Here is a 17,938-nt window from a genome sequence, read left to right as displayed (position 1 = left end):
CAATCTATAAGAGGAGGAGGAGAAAGAGTCCTGACCATAGGAGCTTACAATCTATAAGAGGAGATACAAGAGGAGGAGGAGGAGAAAGAGTCCTGACCATAGGAGCTTACAATCTATAGGAGGAGGAGGAGTAAGAGTCCTGACCATAGGAGCTTACAATCTATAAGAGGAGGAGGATTAAGAGTCCTGACCATAGGAGCTTACAATCTATAAGGGGAGATACAAGAGGAGGAGAGAGAGTCCTGACCATAGGAGCTTACAATCTATAGGAGGAGGAGGAGTAAGAGTCCTGACCATAGGAGCTTACAATCTATAAGAGGAGGAGGAGAAAGAGTCCTGACCATAGGAGCTTACAATCTATAAGAGGAGGAGGAGAAAGAGTCCTGACCATAGGAGCTTACAATCTATAGGAGAAGGAGGAGAAAGAGTCCTGACCATAGGAGCTTACAATCTATAAGAGGAGATATAAGAGAAGGAGAGAGAGTCCTGACCATAGGAGCTTACAATCTATAAGAGGAGATACAAGAGGAGGAGGAGGAGAAAGAGTCCTGACCATAGGAGCTTACAATCTATAAGAGGAGGAGGATTAAGAGTCCTGACCATAGGAGCTTACAATCTATAAGGGGAGATACAGGAGGAGGAGAAAGAGTCCTGACCATAGGAGCTTACAATCTATAAGAGGAGGAGGATTAAGAGTCCTGACCATAGGAGCTTACAATCTATAAGAGGAGGACTGAGAGTCCTGACCATAGGAGCTTACAATCTATAAGAGGAGATACAGGAGGAGGAGTAAGAGCCCTGACCATAGGAGCTTACAATCTATAAGAGGAGGAGGAGTAAGAGTCCTGACCATAGGAGCTTACAATCTATAAGAGGAGATACAGGAGGAGGAGTAAGAGCCCTGACCATAGGAGCTTACAATCTATAAGAGGAGATACAAGAGGAGGGGGAGGAGTAAGAGCCCTGACCATAGGAGCTTACAATCTATAAGGGGAGATACAAGAGGAGGAGGAGAAAGAGTCCTGACCATAGGAGCTTACAATCTATAAGAGAAGGAGGAGAAAGAGTCCTGACCATAGGAGCTTACAATCTATAAGAGGAGGAAGAGAAAGAGTCCTGACCATAGGAGCTTACAATCTATAAGAGGAGATACAAGAGGAGGAGTAAGAGTCCTGACCATAGGAGCTTACAATCTATAAGAGGAGGAGGAAAAAGAGTCCTGACCATAGGAGCTTACAATCTATAAGAGGAGATACAAGAGGAGGGGGAGGAGTAAGAGCCCTGACCATAGGAGCTTACAATCTATAAGGGGAGATACAAGAGGAGGAGGAGAAAGAGTCCTGACCATAGGAGCTTACAATCTATAAGAGAAGGAGGAGAAAGAGTCCTGACCATAGGAGCTTACAATCTATAAGAGGAGGAAGAGAAAGAGTCCTGACCATAGGAGCTTACAATCTATAAGAGGAGGAAGAGAAAGAGTCCTGACCATAGGAGCTTACAATCTATAAGAGGAGATACAAGAGGAGGAGTAAGAGTCCTGACCATAGGAGCTTACAATCTTTAAGAGGAGGAGGAGAAAGAGTCCTGACCATAGGAGCTTACAATCTATAGGAGGAGTAAGAGTCCTGACCATAGGAGCTTACAATCTATAGGAGAAGGAGGAGAAAGAGTCCTGACCATAGGAGCTTACAATCTATAAGAGGAGGAGGAGTAAGAGTCCTGACCATAGGAGCTTACAATCTATAAGAGGAGATACAAGAGGAGGAGTAAGAGTCCTGACCATAGGAGCTTACAATCTATAAGAGGAGGAGGAGAAAGAGTCCTGACCATAGGAGCTTACAATCTATAAGAGAAGGAGGAGTGAGAGTCCTGACCATAGGAGCTTACAATCTATAAGAGGAGATACAGGAGGAGGAGTAAGAGCCCTGACCATAGGAGCTTACAATCTATAAGAGGAGGAGGAGTGAGAGTCCTGACCATAGGAGCTTACAATCTATAAGAGGAGATACAAGAGGAGGAGTAAGAGTCCTGACCATAGGAGCTTACAATCTATAAGAGAAGGAGGAGAAAGAGTCCTGACCATAGGAGCTTACTATCTATAAGAGGAGATACAAGAGGAGGAGAGAGAGTCCTGACCATAGGAGCTTACAATCTATAAGAGAAGGAGGAGGAGAAAGAGTCCTGACCATAGGAGCTTACTATCAATAAGAGGAGAATGGAGATACAAGAGGAGGAGTAAGAGTCCTGACCATAGGAGCTTACTATCTATAAGAGGAGATACAAGAGGAGGAGAGAGAGTCCTGACCATAGGAGCTTACAATCTATAAGAGGAGGAGGAGAAAGAGTCCTGACCATAGGAGCTTACAATCTATAAGAGGAGGAGGAGAAAGAGTCCTGACCATAGGAGCTTACAATCTATAAGAGGAGGAGGAGAAAGAGTCCTGACCATAGGAGCTTACAATCTATAAGAGAAGGAGTAAGAGTCCTGACCATAGGAGCTTACAATCTATAAGAGGAGGAGTAAGAGTCCTGACCATAGGAGCTTACAATCTATAAGAGGAGGAGTAAGAGTCCTGACCATAGGAGCTTACAATCTATAAGAGGAGGAGGAGTGAGAGTCCTGACCATAGGAGCTTACAATCTATAGGAGAAGGAGGAGAAAGAGTCCTGACCATAGGAGCTTACAATCTATAAGAGGAGATACAAAAGGAGGAGGAGTAAGAGCCCTGACCATAGGAGCTTACAATCTATATGGGGAGATACAAGAGGAGGAGTAAGAGTCCTGACCATAGGAGCTTACAATCTATAAGAGGAGATACAAGAGGAGGAGTAAGAGTCCTGACCATAGGAGCTTACAATCTATAAGAGGAGGAGGAGAAAGAGTCCTGACCATAGGAGCTTACAATCTATAAGAGAAGGAGGAGTGAGAGTCCTGACCATAGGAGCTTACAATCTATAAGAGGAGATACAGGAGGAGGAGTAAGAGCCCTGACCATAGGAGCTTACAATCTATAAGAGGAGGAGGAGTGAGAGTCCTGACCATAGGAGCTTACAATCTATAAGAGGAGATACAAGAGGAGGAGTAAGAGTCCTGACCATAGGAGCTTACAATCTATAAGAGAAGGAGGAGAAAGAGTCCTGACCATAGGAGCTTACTATCTATAAGAGGAGGAAGAGAAAGAGTCCTGACCATAGGAGCTTACAATCTATAAGAGAAGAAGGAGGAGAAAGAGTCCTGACCATAGGAGCTTACTATCAATAAGAGGAGAATGGAGATACAAGAGGAGGAGTAAGAGTCCTGACCATAGGAGCTTACAATCTATAAGAGGAGGAAGAGAAAGAGTCCTGACCATAGGAGCTTACAATCTATAAGAGGAGGAGGAGAAAGAGTCCTGACCATAGGAGCTTACAGTCTATAAGAGGAGGAGGAGAAAGAGTCCTGACCATAGGAGCTTACAATCTATAAGAGGAGGAGGAGAAAGAGTCCTGACCATAGGAGCTTACAATCTATAAGAGAAGGAGTAAGAGTCCTGACCATAGGAGCTTACAATCTATAAGAGGAGGAGAAAGAGTCCTGACCATAGGAGCTTACAATCTATAAGAGGAGGAGGAGAAAGAGTCCTGACCATAGGAGCTTACAATCTATAAGAGAAGGAGTAAGAGTCCTGACCATAGGAGCTTACAATCTATAAGAGGAGGAGTAAGAGTCCTGACCATAGGAGCTTACAATCTATAAGAGGAGGAGTAAGAGTCCTGACCATAGGAGCTTACAATCTATAAGAGGAGGAGGAGTGAGAGTCCTGACCATAGGAGCTTACAATCTATAGGAGAAGGAGGAGAAAGAGTCCTGACCATAGGAGCTTACAATCTATAAGAGGAGGAGGAGTGAGAGTCCTGACCATAGGAGCTTACAATCTATAGGAGAAGGAGGAGAAAGAGTCCTGACCATAGGAGCTTACTATCAAAAAGAGAAGAATGGAGATACAAGAGGAGGAGTAAGAGTCCTGACCATAGGAGCTTACAATCTATAAGAGGAGGAGGAGAAAGAGTCCTGACCATAGGAGCTTACAATCTATAAGAGGAGGAGGAGTGAGAGTCCTGACCATAGGAGCTTACTATCTATAAGAGGAGATACAAGAGGAGGAGAGAGAGTCCTGACCATAGGAGCTTACAATCTATAAGAGGAGGAGGAGAAAGAGTCCTGACCATAGGAGCTTACAATCTATAAGAGGAGGAGGAGAAAGAGTCCTGACCATAGGAGCTTACAATCTATAAGAGAAGGAGTAAGAGTCCTGACCATAGGAGCTTACAATCTATAAGAGGAGGAGTAAGAGTCCTGACCATAGGAGCTTACAATCTATAAGAGGAGGAGTAAGAGTCCTGACCATAGGAGCTTACAATCTATAAGAGGAGGAGGAGTGAGAGTCCTGACCATAGGAGCTTACAATCTATAGGAGAAGGAGGAGAAAGAGTCCTGACCATAGGAGCTTACAATCTATAGGAGGGGGAGTAAGAGTCCTGACCATAGGAGCTTACAATCTATAGGAGAAGGAGGAGAAAGAGTCCTGACCATAGGAGCTTACTATCAAAAAGAGAAGAATGGAGATACAAGAGGAGGAGTAAGAGTCCTGACCATAGGAGCTTACAATCTATAAGAGGAGGAGGAGAAAGAGTCCTGACCATAGGAGCTTACAATCTATAAGAGGAGGAGGAGTGAGAGTCCTGACCATAGGAGCTTACAATCTATAGGAGAAGGAGGAGAAAGAGTCCTGACCATAGGAGCTTACAATCTATAGGAGGGGGAGTAAGAGTCCTGACCATAGGAGCTTACAATCTATAGGAGAAGGAGGAGAAAGAGTCCTGACCATAGGAGCTTACTATCAAAAAGAGAAGAATGGAGATACAAGAGGAGGAGTAAGAGTCCTGACCATAGGAGCTTACAATCTATAAGAGGAGGAGGAGAAAGAGTCCTGACCATAGGAGCTTACAATCTATAAGAGAAGGAGGAGAGAGAGTCCTGACCATAGGAGCTTACTATCTATAAGAGGAGATACAAGAGGAGGAGAGAGAGTCATAACCATAGGAGCTTACAATCTATAAGAGGAGAATAAGAGTCCTACTATAATGGCACACACTGGAATACAGAGAAGCTGTGGCTGGAGCTACTGAAGTGGATGTTATCTGCTGGTCTGAGGATGGATCCACGAGAGACCTAGCAGAAGCTCATGCCGACCCCCCCCCCCGTCACACTCCTCCGCCGACCCCCCCCCCGGTCACACTCCTCCGTCGACACCCCCCCCCCCCCCCCGTCACACTCCTCCGTCGACACCCCCCCCCCCCGTCACACTCCTCCGTCGACACCCCCCCCCCAGTCACACTCCTCCGTCGACACCCCCCCCCCCCGTCACACTCCTCCGTCGACACCCCCCCCCCCAGTCACACTCCTCCGTCGACACCCCCCCCCCAGTCACACTCCTCCGTCGACACCCCCCCCCCGTCACACTCCTCCGTCGACACCCCCCCCCCGTCACACTCCTCCGTCGACCCCCCCCCCCCAGTCACACTCCTCCGTCGACACCCCCCCCCCCAGTCACACTCCTCCGTCGACACCCCCCCCCCGTCACACTCCTCCGTCGACACCCCCCCCCCCGTCACACTCCTCCGTCGACACCCCCCCCCCCCGTCACACTCCTCCGTCGACCCCCCCCCCCCCCCGTCACACTCCTCCGTCGACCCCCCCCCCGTCACACTCCTCCGTCGACCCCCCCCCGTCACACTCCTCCGTCGCCCCCCCCCCCGTCACACTCCTCCGTCGACCCCCCCAGTCACACTCCTCCGCCGACCCCCCCAGTCACACTCCTCCGCCGACCCCCCCATTCACACTCCTCCGCCGACCCCCCCCCCGTCACACTCCTCCGCTGCCCCGGCCTCTGGGTGAAGGCTGCCCCAGCTGCTACTTCTTTGGTAATTGGCTCTCCTGAGCACTGATTAGCCCACAGCCGAGGATCTCAATGCCTGTACATCTTGTGACGTCCAATGATCTCATGGGGTAAGGCTGCAAAGGATGGACATGGACTCCCTAGGGTCGATGTGATGGGGTACTCACCAGAGTCTGTGACAACTGCAGCATGGTGGTAGGTGCCCGCTGAGTGGCTGTGGCTGGCAGGGTTAGAGCTCTCACTTTGCTCATCATCTCCATGCCTATGGTCCTCATGTTCCTCCATTACATCAAGGTCTTCTGAATGGCGATTGGCACCATGATGGTTGGTTGGAGCAGAGATGGTGCTGATGTTCCAGGACTGGCCCAGGCGGCCACTAAAGCTCTGATGTGCTGATGGTGGCTCTAAGCTTCTATATTCTAGTTCATACAAGACAAAGCCAATAGCCACAGCCAGCAGGACCAGGGAGGAGCAGATCCGAAGGCCGGCGTCCCGGCAGCGAGCCCGGAGGACAGGGCGAGGCGACGGGCTGCAATACAATGAAGGGGGCATTAGAGTCCAGAAGGGACCATCCTGTACCTGGGGCGTCCTACTCTCCCCCGGGCGCGAGCCCTCGCGCCCTCTGCCCCAGACACAAGTCCTCGCGCCCTCTGCCCCGGACACAAGTCCTCGCGCCCTCTGCCCCGGACACAAGTCCTCGCGCCCTCTGCCCCGGACACAAGTCCTCGCGCCCTCTGCCCCGGACACAAGTCCTCGCGCCCTCTGCCCCGGACACAAGTCCTCGCGCCCTCTGCCCCGGACACAAGTCCTCGCGCCCTCTGCCCCGGACACAAGTCCTCGCGCCCTCTGCCCCGGACACAAGTCCTCGCGCCCTCTGCCCCGGACACAAGTCCTCGCGCCCTCTGCCCCGGACACAAGTCCTCGCGCCCTCTGCCCCGGACACAAGTCCTCGCGCCCTCTGCCCCGGACACAAGTCCTCGCGCCCTCTCCCCCGGACACAAGTCCTCGCGCCCTCTGCCCCCCGGACACAAGTCCTCGCTCCCTCTGCCCCGGACACAAGTCCTCGCTCCCTCTGCCCCGGACACAAGTCCTCGCTCCCTCTGCCCCAGTCCTCGCGCCCTCTGCCCCGGACACAAGTCCTCGCGCCCTCTGCCCCGGACACAAGTCCTCGCTCCCTCTGCCCCGGACACAAGTCCTCGCGCCCTCTGCCCCGGACACAAGTCCTCGCGCCCTCTGCCCCGGACACAAGTCCTCGCTCCCTCTGCCCCGGACACAAGTCCTCGCTCCCTCTGCCCCGGACACAAGTCCTCGCGCCCTCTGCCCCGGACACAAGTCCTCGCTCCCTCTGCCCCGGACACAAGTCCTCGCTCCCTCTGCCCCGGACACAAGTCCTCGCGCCCTCTGCCCCGGACACAAGTCCTCGCGCCCTCTGCCCCGGACACAAGTCCTCGCGCCCTCTGCCCCGGACACAAGTCCTCGCGCCCTCTGCCCCGGACACAAGTCCTCGCGCCCTCTGCCCCGGACACAAGTCCTCGCGCCCTCTGCCCCGGACACAAGTCCTCGCGCCCTCTCCCCCGGACACTCGGGTCACGCCCAGTTCTGGAATCACAGCTCAGCAATCACAGGACGCAGAGGAGGCACACCCGACCACACCCACAGACGGCCTTCTCCGCCGATTACCTGTACAGGTGGACGGTGACTTCCTCCTGCTCGTCGTTCTCCGCCTCCTGCAGCCGCTGGTACCGGACCTCCTGCCGGGCACTCATCCCGCCGGCGTCTCAGGCTGCCAGCGCTCCCGAGCTGCACCTGCCGAGACCACGCCCCCACCTGCCGAGACCACGCCCCCACCTGCCGAGACCACTCCCCCACCTGCCGGGGTCTCAGGCTGTCAGCGCTCCCGAGCTTCACCGCCCAGCAACGGCTGCACCTGCCGAGACCACGCCCCCACCTGCCGAGACCACGCCCCCACCTGCCGTGGATCCCGCCCCTCAGGTGTAGCGGCCTGACGACTCGGCTGTAGCCCTGGTCACGTGAGGAGAGGAGTTGGATTTTGTGTCTGAATTATGAGGGGACTGATAACCCCGCTTCCTGAGGGAGAGGTTGGGCCCCTGACCTCACAGCCCCAGTGACCCCCGCCTGGGGGTCGTCCAGAAGGCGGCTAGGTCAGGCCGTACTGGTCGGCGGCTCGGTCAGGCCGTACTGGTCGGCGGCTCGGTCAGGCCGTACTGGTCGGCGGCTCGGTCAGGCCGTACTGGTCGGCGGCTCGGTCAGGCCGTACTGGTCGGCGGCTCGGTCACGCCGTACTGGTCGGCGGCTCGGTCAGGCCGTACTGGTCGGCGGCTCGGTCAGGCCGTACTGGTCGGCGGCTCGGTCAGGCCGTACTGGTCGGCGGCTCGGTCAGGCCGTACTGGTCGGCGGCTCGGTCAGGCCGTACTGGTCGGCGGCTCGGTCACGCCGTACTGGTCGGCGGCTCGGTCAGGCCGTACTGGTCGGCGGCTCGGTCAGGCCGTACTGGTCGGCGGCTCGGTCACGCCGTACTGGTCGGCGGCTCGGTCACGCCGTACTGGTCGGCGGCTCGGTCAGGCAGTACTGGTCGGCGGCTCGGTCAGGCCGTACTGGTCGGCGGCTCGGTCAGGCCGTACTGGTCGGCGGCTCGGTCAGGCCGTACTGGTCGGCGGCTCGGTCAGGCCGTACTGGTCGGCGGCTCGGTCAGGCCGTACTGGTCGGCGGCTCGGTCAGGCCGTACTGGTCGGCGGCTCGGTCACGCCGTACTGGTCGGCGGCTCGGTCAGGCCGTACTGGTCGGCGGCTCGGTCAGGCCGTACTGGTCGGCGGCTCGGTCAGGCCGTACTGGTCGGCGGCTCGGTCAGGCAGTACTGGTCGGCGGTTCGGTCAGGCCGTACTGGTCGGCGGCTCGGTCAGGCAGTACTGGTCGGCGGCTCGGTCAGGCCGTACTGGTCGGCGGCTCGGTCAGGCCGTACTGGTCGGCGGCTCGGTCAGGCCGTACTGGTCGGCGGCTCGGTCAGGCCGTACTGGTCGGCGGCTCGGTCAGGCCGTACTGGTCGGCGGCTCGGTCAGGCCGTACTGGTCGGCGGCTCGGTCAGGCCGTACTGGTCGGCGGCTCGGTCAGGCCGTACTGGTCGGCGGCTCGGTCAGGCCGTACTGGTCGGCGGCTCGGTCAGGCCGTACTGGTCGGCGGCTCGGTCACGCCGTACTGGTCGGCGGCTCGGTCAGGCCGTACTGGTCGGCGGCTCGGTCAGGCCGTACTGGTCGGCGGCTCGGTCAGGCCGTACTGGTCGGCGGCTCGGTCAGGCCGTACTGGTCGGCGGCTCGGTCAGGCCGTACTGGTCGGCGGCTCGGTCAGGCCGTACTGGTCGGCGGCTCGGTCAGGCCGTAATGGTCGGCGGCTCGGTCAGGCCGTAATGGTCGGCGGCTCGGTCACGCTGTACTGGTCGGCGGCTCGGTCAGGCAGGACTGGTCGGCGGCTCGGTCAGGCAGGACTGGTCGGCGGCTCGGTCAGGCAGGACTGGTCGGCGGCTCGGTCAGGCAGTACTGGTCGGCGGCTCGGTCAGGCAGGACTGGTCGGCGGCTCGGTCAGGCAGTACTGGTCGTCGGCTCGGTCAGGCAGGACTGGTCGGCGGCTCGGTCAGGCAGGACTGGTCGGCGGCTCGGTCAGGCAGTACTGGTCGTCGGCTCGGTCAGGCAGGACTGGTCGGCGGCTCGGTCAGGCCGTACTGGTCGGCGGCTCGGTCAGGCCGTACTGGTCGGCGGCTCGGTCAGGCCGTACTGGTCGGCGGCTCGGTCACGCCGTACTGGTCGGCGGCTCGGTCAGGCCGTACTGGTCGGCGGCTCGGTCAGGCCGTACTGGTCGGCGGCTCGGTCACGCCGTACTGGTCGGCGGTTCGGTCAGGCAGGACTGGTCGGCGGCTCGGTCAGGCAGTACTGGTCGTCGGCTCGGTCAGGCAGGACTGGTCGGCGGCTCGGTCAGGCCGTACTGGTCGGCGGCTCGGTCAGGCCGTACTGGTCGGCGGCTCGGTCAGGCCGTACTGGTCGGCGGCTCTGTCAGGCAGTACTGGTCGGCGGTTCGGTCAGGCAGGACTGGTCGGCGGCTCGGTCACGCCGTACTGGTCGGCGGCTCGGTCAGGCAGGACTGGTCGGCGGCTCGGTCAGGCAGGACTGGTCGGCGGCTCGGTCAGGCAGGACTGGTCGGCGGCTCGGTCAGGCAGTACTGGTCGGCGGCTCGGTCAGGCAGGACTGGTCGGCGGCTCGGTCAGGCAGTACTGGTCGGCGGCTCGGTCATTTTCTGCAGGTGGTCTTGGAGACCGTTCTCACTTGGTGATAGTAGCAGGAGGTCGTCTTCATACAACACGGTGACACCTGAAGATGAGGAGGACTCCACAGCTGATGTAGATGTTGTAGAGCATTGCACTGGGGCTTCAGCCCTGTCTGACTCCTCGGCTCTGCTGGAAATGAACTCTTCTCCTCCCATTTATGCTGCATCTGTTCTCAGTCTAGGAGATTCCCATGAGGCCATATATTTTTCCTCCTATTCGCTCTCCAAAAGCCAGCGGACCATCTGGGCAGCTGTCTTCTTTACCCTTTATCAATAAGATCCCCTCAATTATCTTCTGTATGGAAATCTTAGATTTTATTATTTACCCTCTATATCCTTCAGTTTTTCCCCCAATTTCTTTTTGAGATCTTCAGTATTCAGAACACAGCTTCCAGGAAGCATTAGTTTGCCAAGACGAATATTTCAGCTTTACAGAGACTGCTGCTGGTGAGAGACTATGTCTCAGACACCCATCACCCAGAAAAATCACCAGGCCAGACTAACATCAAGCCTGTATCAAACAATGGACACCTAATATCCACACCTAACCCTTCTACTGCTTTTAAATTGCCACACAAGCACCATAACTCCTCATCTGGTGCCAGAAACTGCATTTTGTATTTATTCCTGCTGGATGTGCCGCAAGTTAGATTTTGCACTAAGTAAAGGTACTTTTATACATTTACTTCTGGCCCGATTCTTCAAATTATCTTTCCACTGATCTGATCCCCAGGGAGCAGTGGCCTGAGAGAGGACACACTGACACAACAGCTCATCAGGGCCACGACCAGTCCTATCCTAGGCACTGACTCCTCAGGGGCCCGCTGTCACTGAAAGCAGAGTGACCCTAACCCAAGCACCCCCCCCAGCTCCAGAATGGTGCATTAGAACTGGAAGAACCGAGCAGTCACTGGGGGCCATCCATCAGGGACTTTGAGAGAACACACCAGCAGCTACAGGAGAATTCCCTCTAAGCCAGTACGATACTGACCAGGAGGCAACCCTAGTTCCCAGGGAATTACTTTCGCTCTCTCGTCTTGATTCTAGCTTTCTGACACTTACATGGAGTACCATCCTGGTTACTTGCTTATTTACCACGGGCAGTTGTGGAGTTTCTGATACTCGGAAGGGCTCCTGACCCTGCGACAGACAGAGCAAAGCACTGCCAGTCCTCCGTGTCTGGAGATTGTGCAATGGTGTAAAGGTCTCTGATGGAGCGTGTGCTACTGGACTTGGACCTTGAACCGTTCACCGGTCGACTATTTAGTCTCTTATTCCATGTAATGAGCACCTAACCCTAATGGCTGTCAGAAAAGCTTGGTTGTTGAAGGTCCTGCTGTGTGTCGCCACCTTCATCGTGATCATCCTTCTCTGGGGACGTCGTCTAGAAACCCTGAATACTGGACAGTGGCTTTCCTTTTCTCCTCTGGTGTCCAGTAGAACAGGGGTGGACTTCAGTCTGTTAAGTGAAGACCTTCTAGAGCCGAGTTGCCTGTCAGGACTAGGCCTCCTTATCCTGGTCACCTCACATGCTCAGCACCGTGCATTACGGACCGCTATACGGAAGACGTGGGCACTGCAGTATGAAGACTCTGCTTACCCATGGCAGGTGGTATTCTTAGTTGGACGTCCACTAGATGTGGAGCTAGACTGGCATGTACACAGTGAGCATGAGACAAATGGGGATATTCTCATGGGTAACTATGTGGACACCTACCGTAACCTGACCTTAAAAGTTATGCATGGAATTAAGTGGGCAGTCGAGAGGTGCCAGCCGCTCCACATTCTGAGGACTGGCGACGATTGCTACGTAAATACACTTAAACTTCCATCATTTCTCAGCAAGCATAGTCCAAGCAACAGGCTATATGTTGGTTCCGTCTATCCAGAAGACAAGCGATTAGTTATACGAGATCCATCAAGCAAGTGGTACGTTTCCCATCAGGATTATGAGCATGAAGTGTATCCGCCCTATGCCAGCGGGATCGGCTACATTTTATCCTTAGATGCTGCTAAGGTAATATTACAAACCGCCAGAAGGGTTAAACCGCTGCCTGTTGAGGATGCATATGTGGGCATTTTGGCTGACAGAGCCCACATCCCACCTCTCTCCAGTGCCAGGTTTGCCAAACACAATGCCAAATGGAGTACGTGTAACTACAGATACTTACTGGTGATCCACGGACTGTCACCAGAGGACCAGATGTTGGCACAGAAGAACGTCCTAAGAACTAGAACTGCCTGTACTCATAGCACTGAGGTGACACACTGGAAATGACATCAAATATCACCTACAAACCATAGTTCTATTAAAGCCATGAGAACTACAGCCATATGGACACTGCAGAGTTCAATGTGTCACATATCCTGGGTGTAATCCTCTGTATCTGCTCTTATTCTGTGTATATATATACACTGCACAGTACAATGTGTCACATATCCTGGGTGTAATCCTCTGTATCTGATCCTATTCTGTATATATATATATATATATATATACTGCAGAGTACAATGTGTCACATATCCTGGGTGTAATCCTCTGTATCTGCTCTTATTCTGTGTATATATATACACTGCACAGTACAATGTGTCACATATCCTGGTTGTAATCCTCTGTATCTGCTCTTATTCTAAATATATATATACTGCAGAGTACGATGTGTCACATATCCTGGGTGTAATCCTCTGTATCTGCTCTTATTCTGTATATATATATATATATATATACTGCAGAGTACAATGTGTCACATATCCTGGGTGTAATCCTCTGTATCTGCTCTTATTCTGTATGTATGTATGTGTATATATATATATATATATATATATATATATATATATATATATACACTGCACAGTACAATGTGTCACATATCCTGGGTGTAATCCTCTGTATCTGCTCTTATTCTGTGTATATATATACACTGCACAGTACAATGTGTCACATATCCTGGGTGTAATCCTCTGTATCTGATCCTATTCTGTATATATATATATATATACTGCAGAGTACAATGTGTCACATATCCTGGGTGTAATCCTCTGTATCTGCTCTTATTCTGTGTATATATATACACTGCACAGTACAATGTGTCACATATCCTGGTTGTAATCCTCTGTATCTGCTCTTATTCTAAATATATATATACTGCAGAGTACGATGTGTCACATATCCTGGGTGTAATCCTCTGTATCTGCTCTTATTCTGTATATATATATATATATACTGCAGAGTACAATGTGTCACATATCCTGGGTGTAATCCTCTGTATCTGCTCTTATTCTGTATGTATGTATGTGTATATATATATATATATACACTGCTCAAAAAAATAAAGGGAACACAAAAATAACACATCCTAGATCTAAATTAATTAAATATTCTTCTGAAATACTTTGTTCTTTACATAGTTGAATGTGCTGACAACAAAATCACACAAAAAAAATATATGTAAATCAAATTTTTTAACCCGTGGAGGTCTGGATTTGGAGTCACCCTCAAAATTAAAGTGGAAAAACACACTACAGGCTGATCCAACTTTGATGTAATGTCCTTAAAACAAGTCAAAATGAGGCTCAGTAGTGTGTGTGGCCTCCACGTGCCTGTATGACCTCCCTACAACGCCTGTGCATGCTCCTGATGAGGTGGCAGACGGTCTCCTGAGGAATCTCCTCCCAGACCTGGACTAAAGCATCTGCCAACTCCTGGACAGTCTGTGGTGCAACGTGACGTTGGTGTATAGAGCGAGACGTGATGTCCCAGATGTGCTCAATTGGATTCAGGTCTGGGGAATGGGCGGGCCAGTCCATAGCATCAATGCCTTCGTCTTGCAGGAACTGCTGACACACTCCAGCCACATGAGGTCTAGCATTGTCTTGCATTAGGAGGAACCCAGGGCCAACTGCACCAGCATATGGTCTCACAAGGGGTCTGAGGATCTCATCTCGGTACCTAATGGCAGTCAGGCTACCTCTGGCGAGCACATGGAGGGCTGTGCGGCCCTCCAAAGAAATGCCACCCCACACCATTACTGACCCAATGCCAAACCGGTCATGCTGGAGGATGTTGCAGGCAGCAGAACGTTCTCCACGGCGTCTCCAGACTCTGTCACGTCTGTCACATGTGCTCAGTGTGAACCTGCTTTCATCTGTGAAGAGCACAGGGCGCCAGTGGCGAATTTGCCAATCTTGGTGTTTTCTGGCAAATGCCAAACGTCCTGCACGGTGTTGGGCTGTAAGCCCAACCCCCACCTGTGGACGTCGGGCCCTCATATCACCCTCATGGAGTCTGTTTCTGACCGTTTGAGCAGACACATGCACATTTGTGGCCTGCTGGAGGTCATTTTGCAGGGCTCTGGCAGTGCTCCTCCTGTTCCTCCTTGCACAAAGGCGGAGGTAGCGGTCCTGCTGCTGGGTTGTTGCCCTCCTACGGCCTCCTCCACGTCTCCTGATGTACTGGCCTGTCTCCTGGTAGCGCCTCCATGCTCTGGACACTATGCTGACAGACACAGCAAACCTTCTTGCCACAGCTCGCATTGATGTGCCATCCTGGATAAGCTGCACTACCTGAGCCACTTGTGTGGGTTGTAGACTCCGTCTCATGCTACCACTAGAGTGAAAGCACCGCCAGCATTCAAAAGTGACCAAAACATCAGCCAGGAAGCATAGGAACTGAGAAGTGGTCAGGTCACCACCTGCAGAACCACTCCTTTATTGGGGGTGTCTTGCTAATTGCCTATAATTTCCACCTGTTGTCTATCCCATTTGCACAACAGCATGTGAAATTGATTGTCACTCAGTGTTGCTTCCTAAGTGGACAGTTTGATTTTACAGAAGTGCGATTGACTTGGAGTTACATTGTGTTGTTTAAGTGTTCCCTTTATTTTTTTGAGCAGTGTATATATATATATACTGCAGAGTACAATGTGTCACATATCCTGGGTGTAATCCTCTGTATCTGCTCTTATTCTGTACTGTATGTATGTATGTATATATATATATATATATATACTGCAGAGTACAATGTGTCACATATCCTGGGTGTAATCCTCTGTATCTGCTCTTATTCTGTATATATATATATATATATATATATATATATATATATATATATATACTGCAGAGTACAATGTGTCACATATCCTGGGTGTAATCCTCTGTATCTGCTCTTATTCTGTACTGTATGTATGTATGTATGTATGTATGTATATATATATATATATATATATATATATATATACTGCAGAGTACAATGGGCCAGATTTATCATGACTCTGACGGCTCACTCCACTTTAACATATGGCTAAAGTCAGTTTTAGCCAAGTCAGATTTATGATCGGCCCTTTAAGACTGTAATAAATGTGGTTTGACGGTAGCAGTTTATCCGTCAGTAAGCAGCTTTACAAAAGTCACACGTTTTTATGAAAAAGTCGCATGTTCTATTAAAAAGTCTCATAAGATAAGCATGGTCCTCACTGGAGTAAAATTGCGACTTTTTTGCGACTTTTTAAATAGTCCCAATAGTAAATCTGTCTAGAGATTAATTTACATAAGAAAACACGCCCACTTTCAGAAAACTGGCGAGCATAGTGCAGAGCAGAAAAAAGTCGCAAATTTGTTCGCAGTTTTAGCGTTTGGGACTTTTTTTGGGACTTTTTCACTCCATTATTCTGACCTGAGCTAATGATAAATCTGGCCCAATGTGTCACATATCCTGGGTGTAATCCTCTGTATCTGCTCTTATTCTGTATATATATATATATATATACACTGCTCAAAAAAATAAAGGGAACACTTAAACAACACAATGTAACTCCAAGTCAATCCCACTTCTGTGAAATCAAACTGTCCACTTAGGAAGCAACACTGAGTGACAATTTCACATGCTGTTGTGCAAATGGGATAGACAACAGGTGGAAATTATAGGCAATTAGCAAGACACCCCCCAATAAAGGAGTGGTTCTGCAGGTGGTGACCACAGACCACTTCTCAGTTCCTATGCTTCCTGGCTGATGTTTTGGTCACTTTTGAATGCTGGCGGTGCTTTCACTCTAGTGGTAGCATGAGACGGAGTCTACAACCCACACAAGTGGCTCAGGTAGTGCAGCTTATCCAGGATGGCACATCAATGCGAGCTGTGGCAAGAAGGTTTGCTGTGTCTGTCAGCGTAGTGTCCAGAGCATGGAGGCGCTACCAGGAGACAGGCCAGTACATCAGGAGACGTGGAGGAGGCCGTAGGAGGGCAACAACCCAGCAGCAGGACCGCTACCTCCGCCTTTGTGCAAGGAGGAACAGGAGGAGCACTGCCAGAGCCCTGCAAAATGACCTCCAGCAGGCCACAAATGTGCATGTGTCTGCTCAAACGGTCAGAAACAGACTCCATGAGGGTGATATGAGGGCCCGACGTCCACAGGTGGGGGTTGTGCTTACAGCCCAACACCGTGCAGGACGTTTGGCATTTGCCAGAAAACACCAAGATTGGCAAATTCGCCACTGGCGCCCTGTGCTCTTCACAGATGAAAGCAGGTTCACACTGAGCACATGTGACAGATGTGACAGAGTCTGGAGATGCCGTGGAGAACGTTCTGCTGCCTGCAACATCCTCCAGCATGACCGGTTTGGCATTGGGTCAGTAATGGTGTGGGGTGGCATTTCTTTGGAGGGCCGCACAGCCCTCCATGTGCTCGCCAGAGGTAGCCTGACTGCCATTAGGTACCGAGATGAGATCCTCAGACCCCTTGTGAGACCATATGCTGGTGCGGTTGGCCCTGGGTTCCTCCTAATGCAAGACAATGCTAGACCTCATGTGGCTGGAGTGTGTCAGCAGTTCCTGCAAGACGAAGGCATTGATGCTATGGACTGGCCCGCCCGTTCCCCAGACCTGAATCCAATTGAGCACATCTGGGACATCATGTCTCGCTCTATCCACCAACATCACGTTGCACCACAGACTGTCCAGGAGTTAACAGATGCTTTAGTCCAGGTCTGGGAGGAGATCCCTCAGGAGACCGTCCGCCACCTCATCAGGAGCATGCACAGGCGTTGTAGGGAGGTCATACAGGCATGTGGAGGCCACACACACTACTGAGCCTCATTTTGACTTGTTTTAAGGACATTACATCAAAGTTGGATCAGCCTGTAGTGTGTTTTTCCACTTTAATTTTGAGTGTGACTCCAAATCCAGACCTCCATGGGTTAAAAAATTTGATTTCCATTTTTTTTTTTTTTGTGTGATTTTGTTGTCAGCACATTCAACTATGTAAAGAACAAAGTATTTCAGAAGAATATTTAATTAACTCAGATCTAGGATGTGTTATTTTTGTGTTCCCTTTATTTTTTTGAGCAGTGTATATACACTGCACAGTACAATGTGTCACATATCCTGGGTGTAATCCTCTGTAACTGCTCTTATTCTGTATATATATACACTGCAGAGTACAATGTGTCATATCCTGGGTGTAATCCTCTGTATCTGCTCCTATTCTGTGTATATACAGTACAGACCAAAAGTTTGGACACCTTCTCATTCAAAGAGTTTTCTTTATTTTCATGACTATGAAGGCATCAAAACTATGAATTAACACATGTGGAATTATATACATAACAAACAAGTGTGAAACAACTGAAAATATGTCATATTCTAGGTTCTTCAAAGTAGCCACCTTTTGCTT

At 51.5% G+C, this 17,938-nt stretch overlaps 1 protein-coding gene across 1 annotated transcript; it reads left to right on the top strand.

Moving 5' to 3' along the window:
• The first annotated feature begins 11,523 nt into the window (after nt 1-11,523).
• Nucleotides 11,524-12,748, top strand: LOC120984281 (beta-1,3-galactosyltransferase 5-like). Its single transcript, XM_040413322.1, has one exon. The coding sequence runs from the start codon at nt 11,572-11,574 to the stop codon at nt 12,547-12,549; it is 978 nt and encodes a 325-aa protein (XP_040269256.1). The 5' UTR covers nt 11,524-11,571; the 3' UTR covers nt 12,550-12,748.
• The last annotated feature ends 5,190 nt before the right edge of the window (nt 12,749-17,938 follow it).

Source organism: Bufo bufo, unplaced genomic scaffold (genome assembly GCF_905171765.1).
Source record: "Bufo bufo unplaced genomic scaffold, aBufBuf1.1, whole genome shotgun sequence".
Classification (NCBI taxonomy): domain Eukaryota; kingdom Metazoa; phylum Chordata; class Amphibia; order Anura; family Bufonidae; genus Bufo; species Bufo bufo.
Note: the sequence above shows the minus strand (reverse complement) of the source record. Positions and strands in the feature narration are given on the sequence as shown.

Bases quoted from the DNA above. Each gene is read 5' to 3' on its own strand.
- LOC120984281 (XM_040413322.1), top strand. From the start codon at position 11,572: ATGGCTGTCAGAAAAGCTTGGTTGTTGAAGGTCCTGCTGTGTGTCGCC.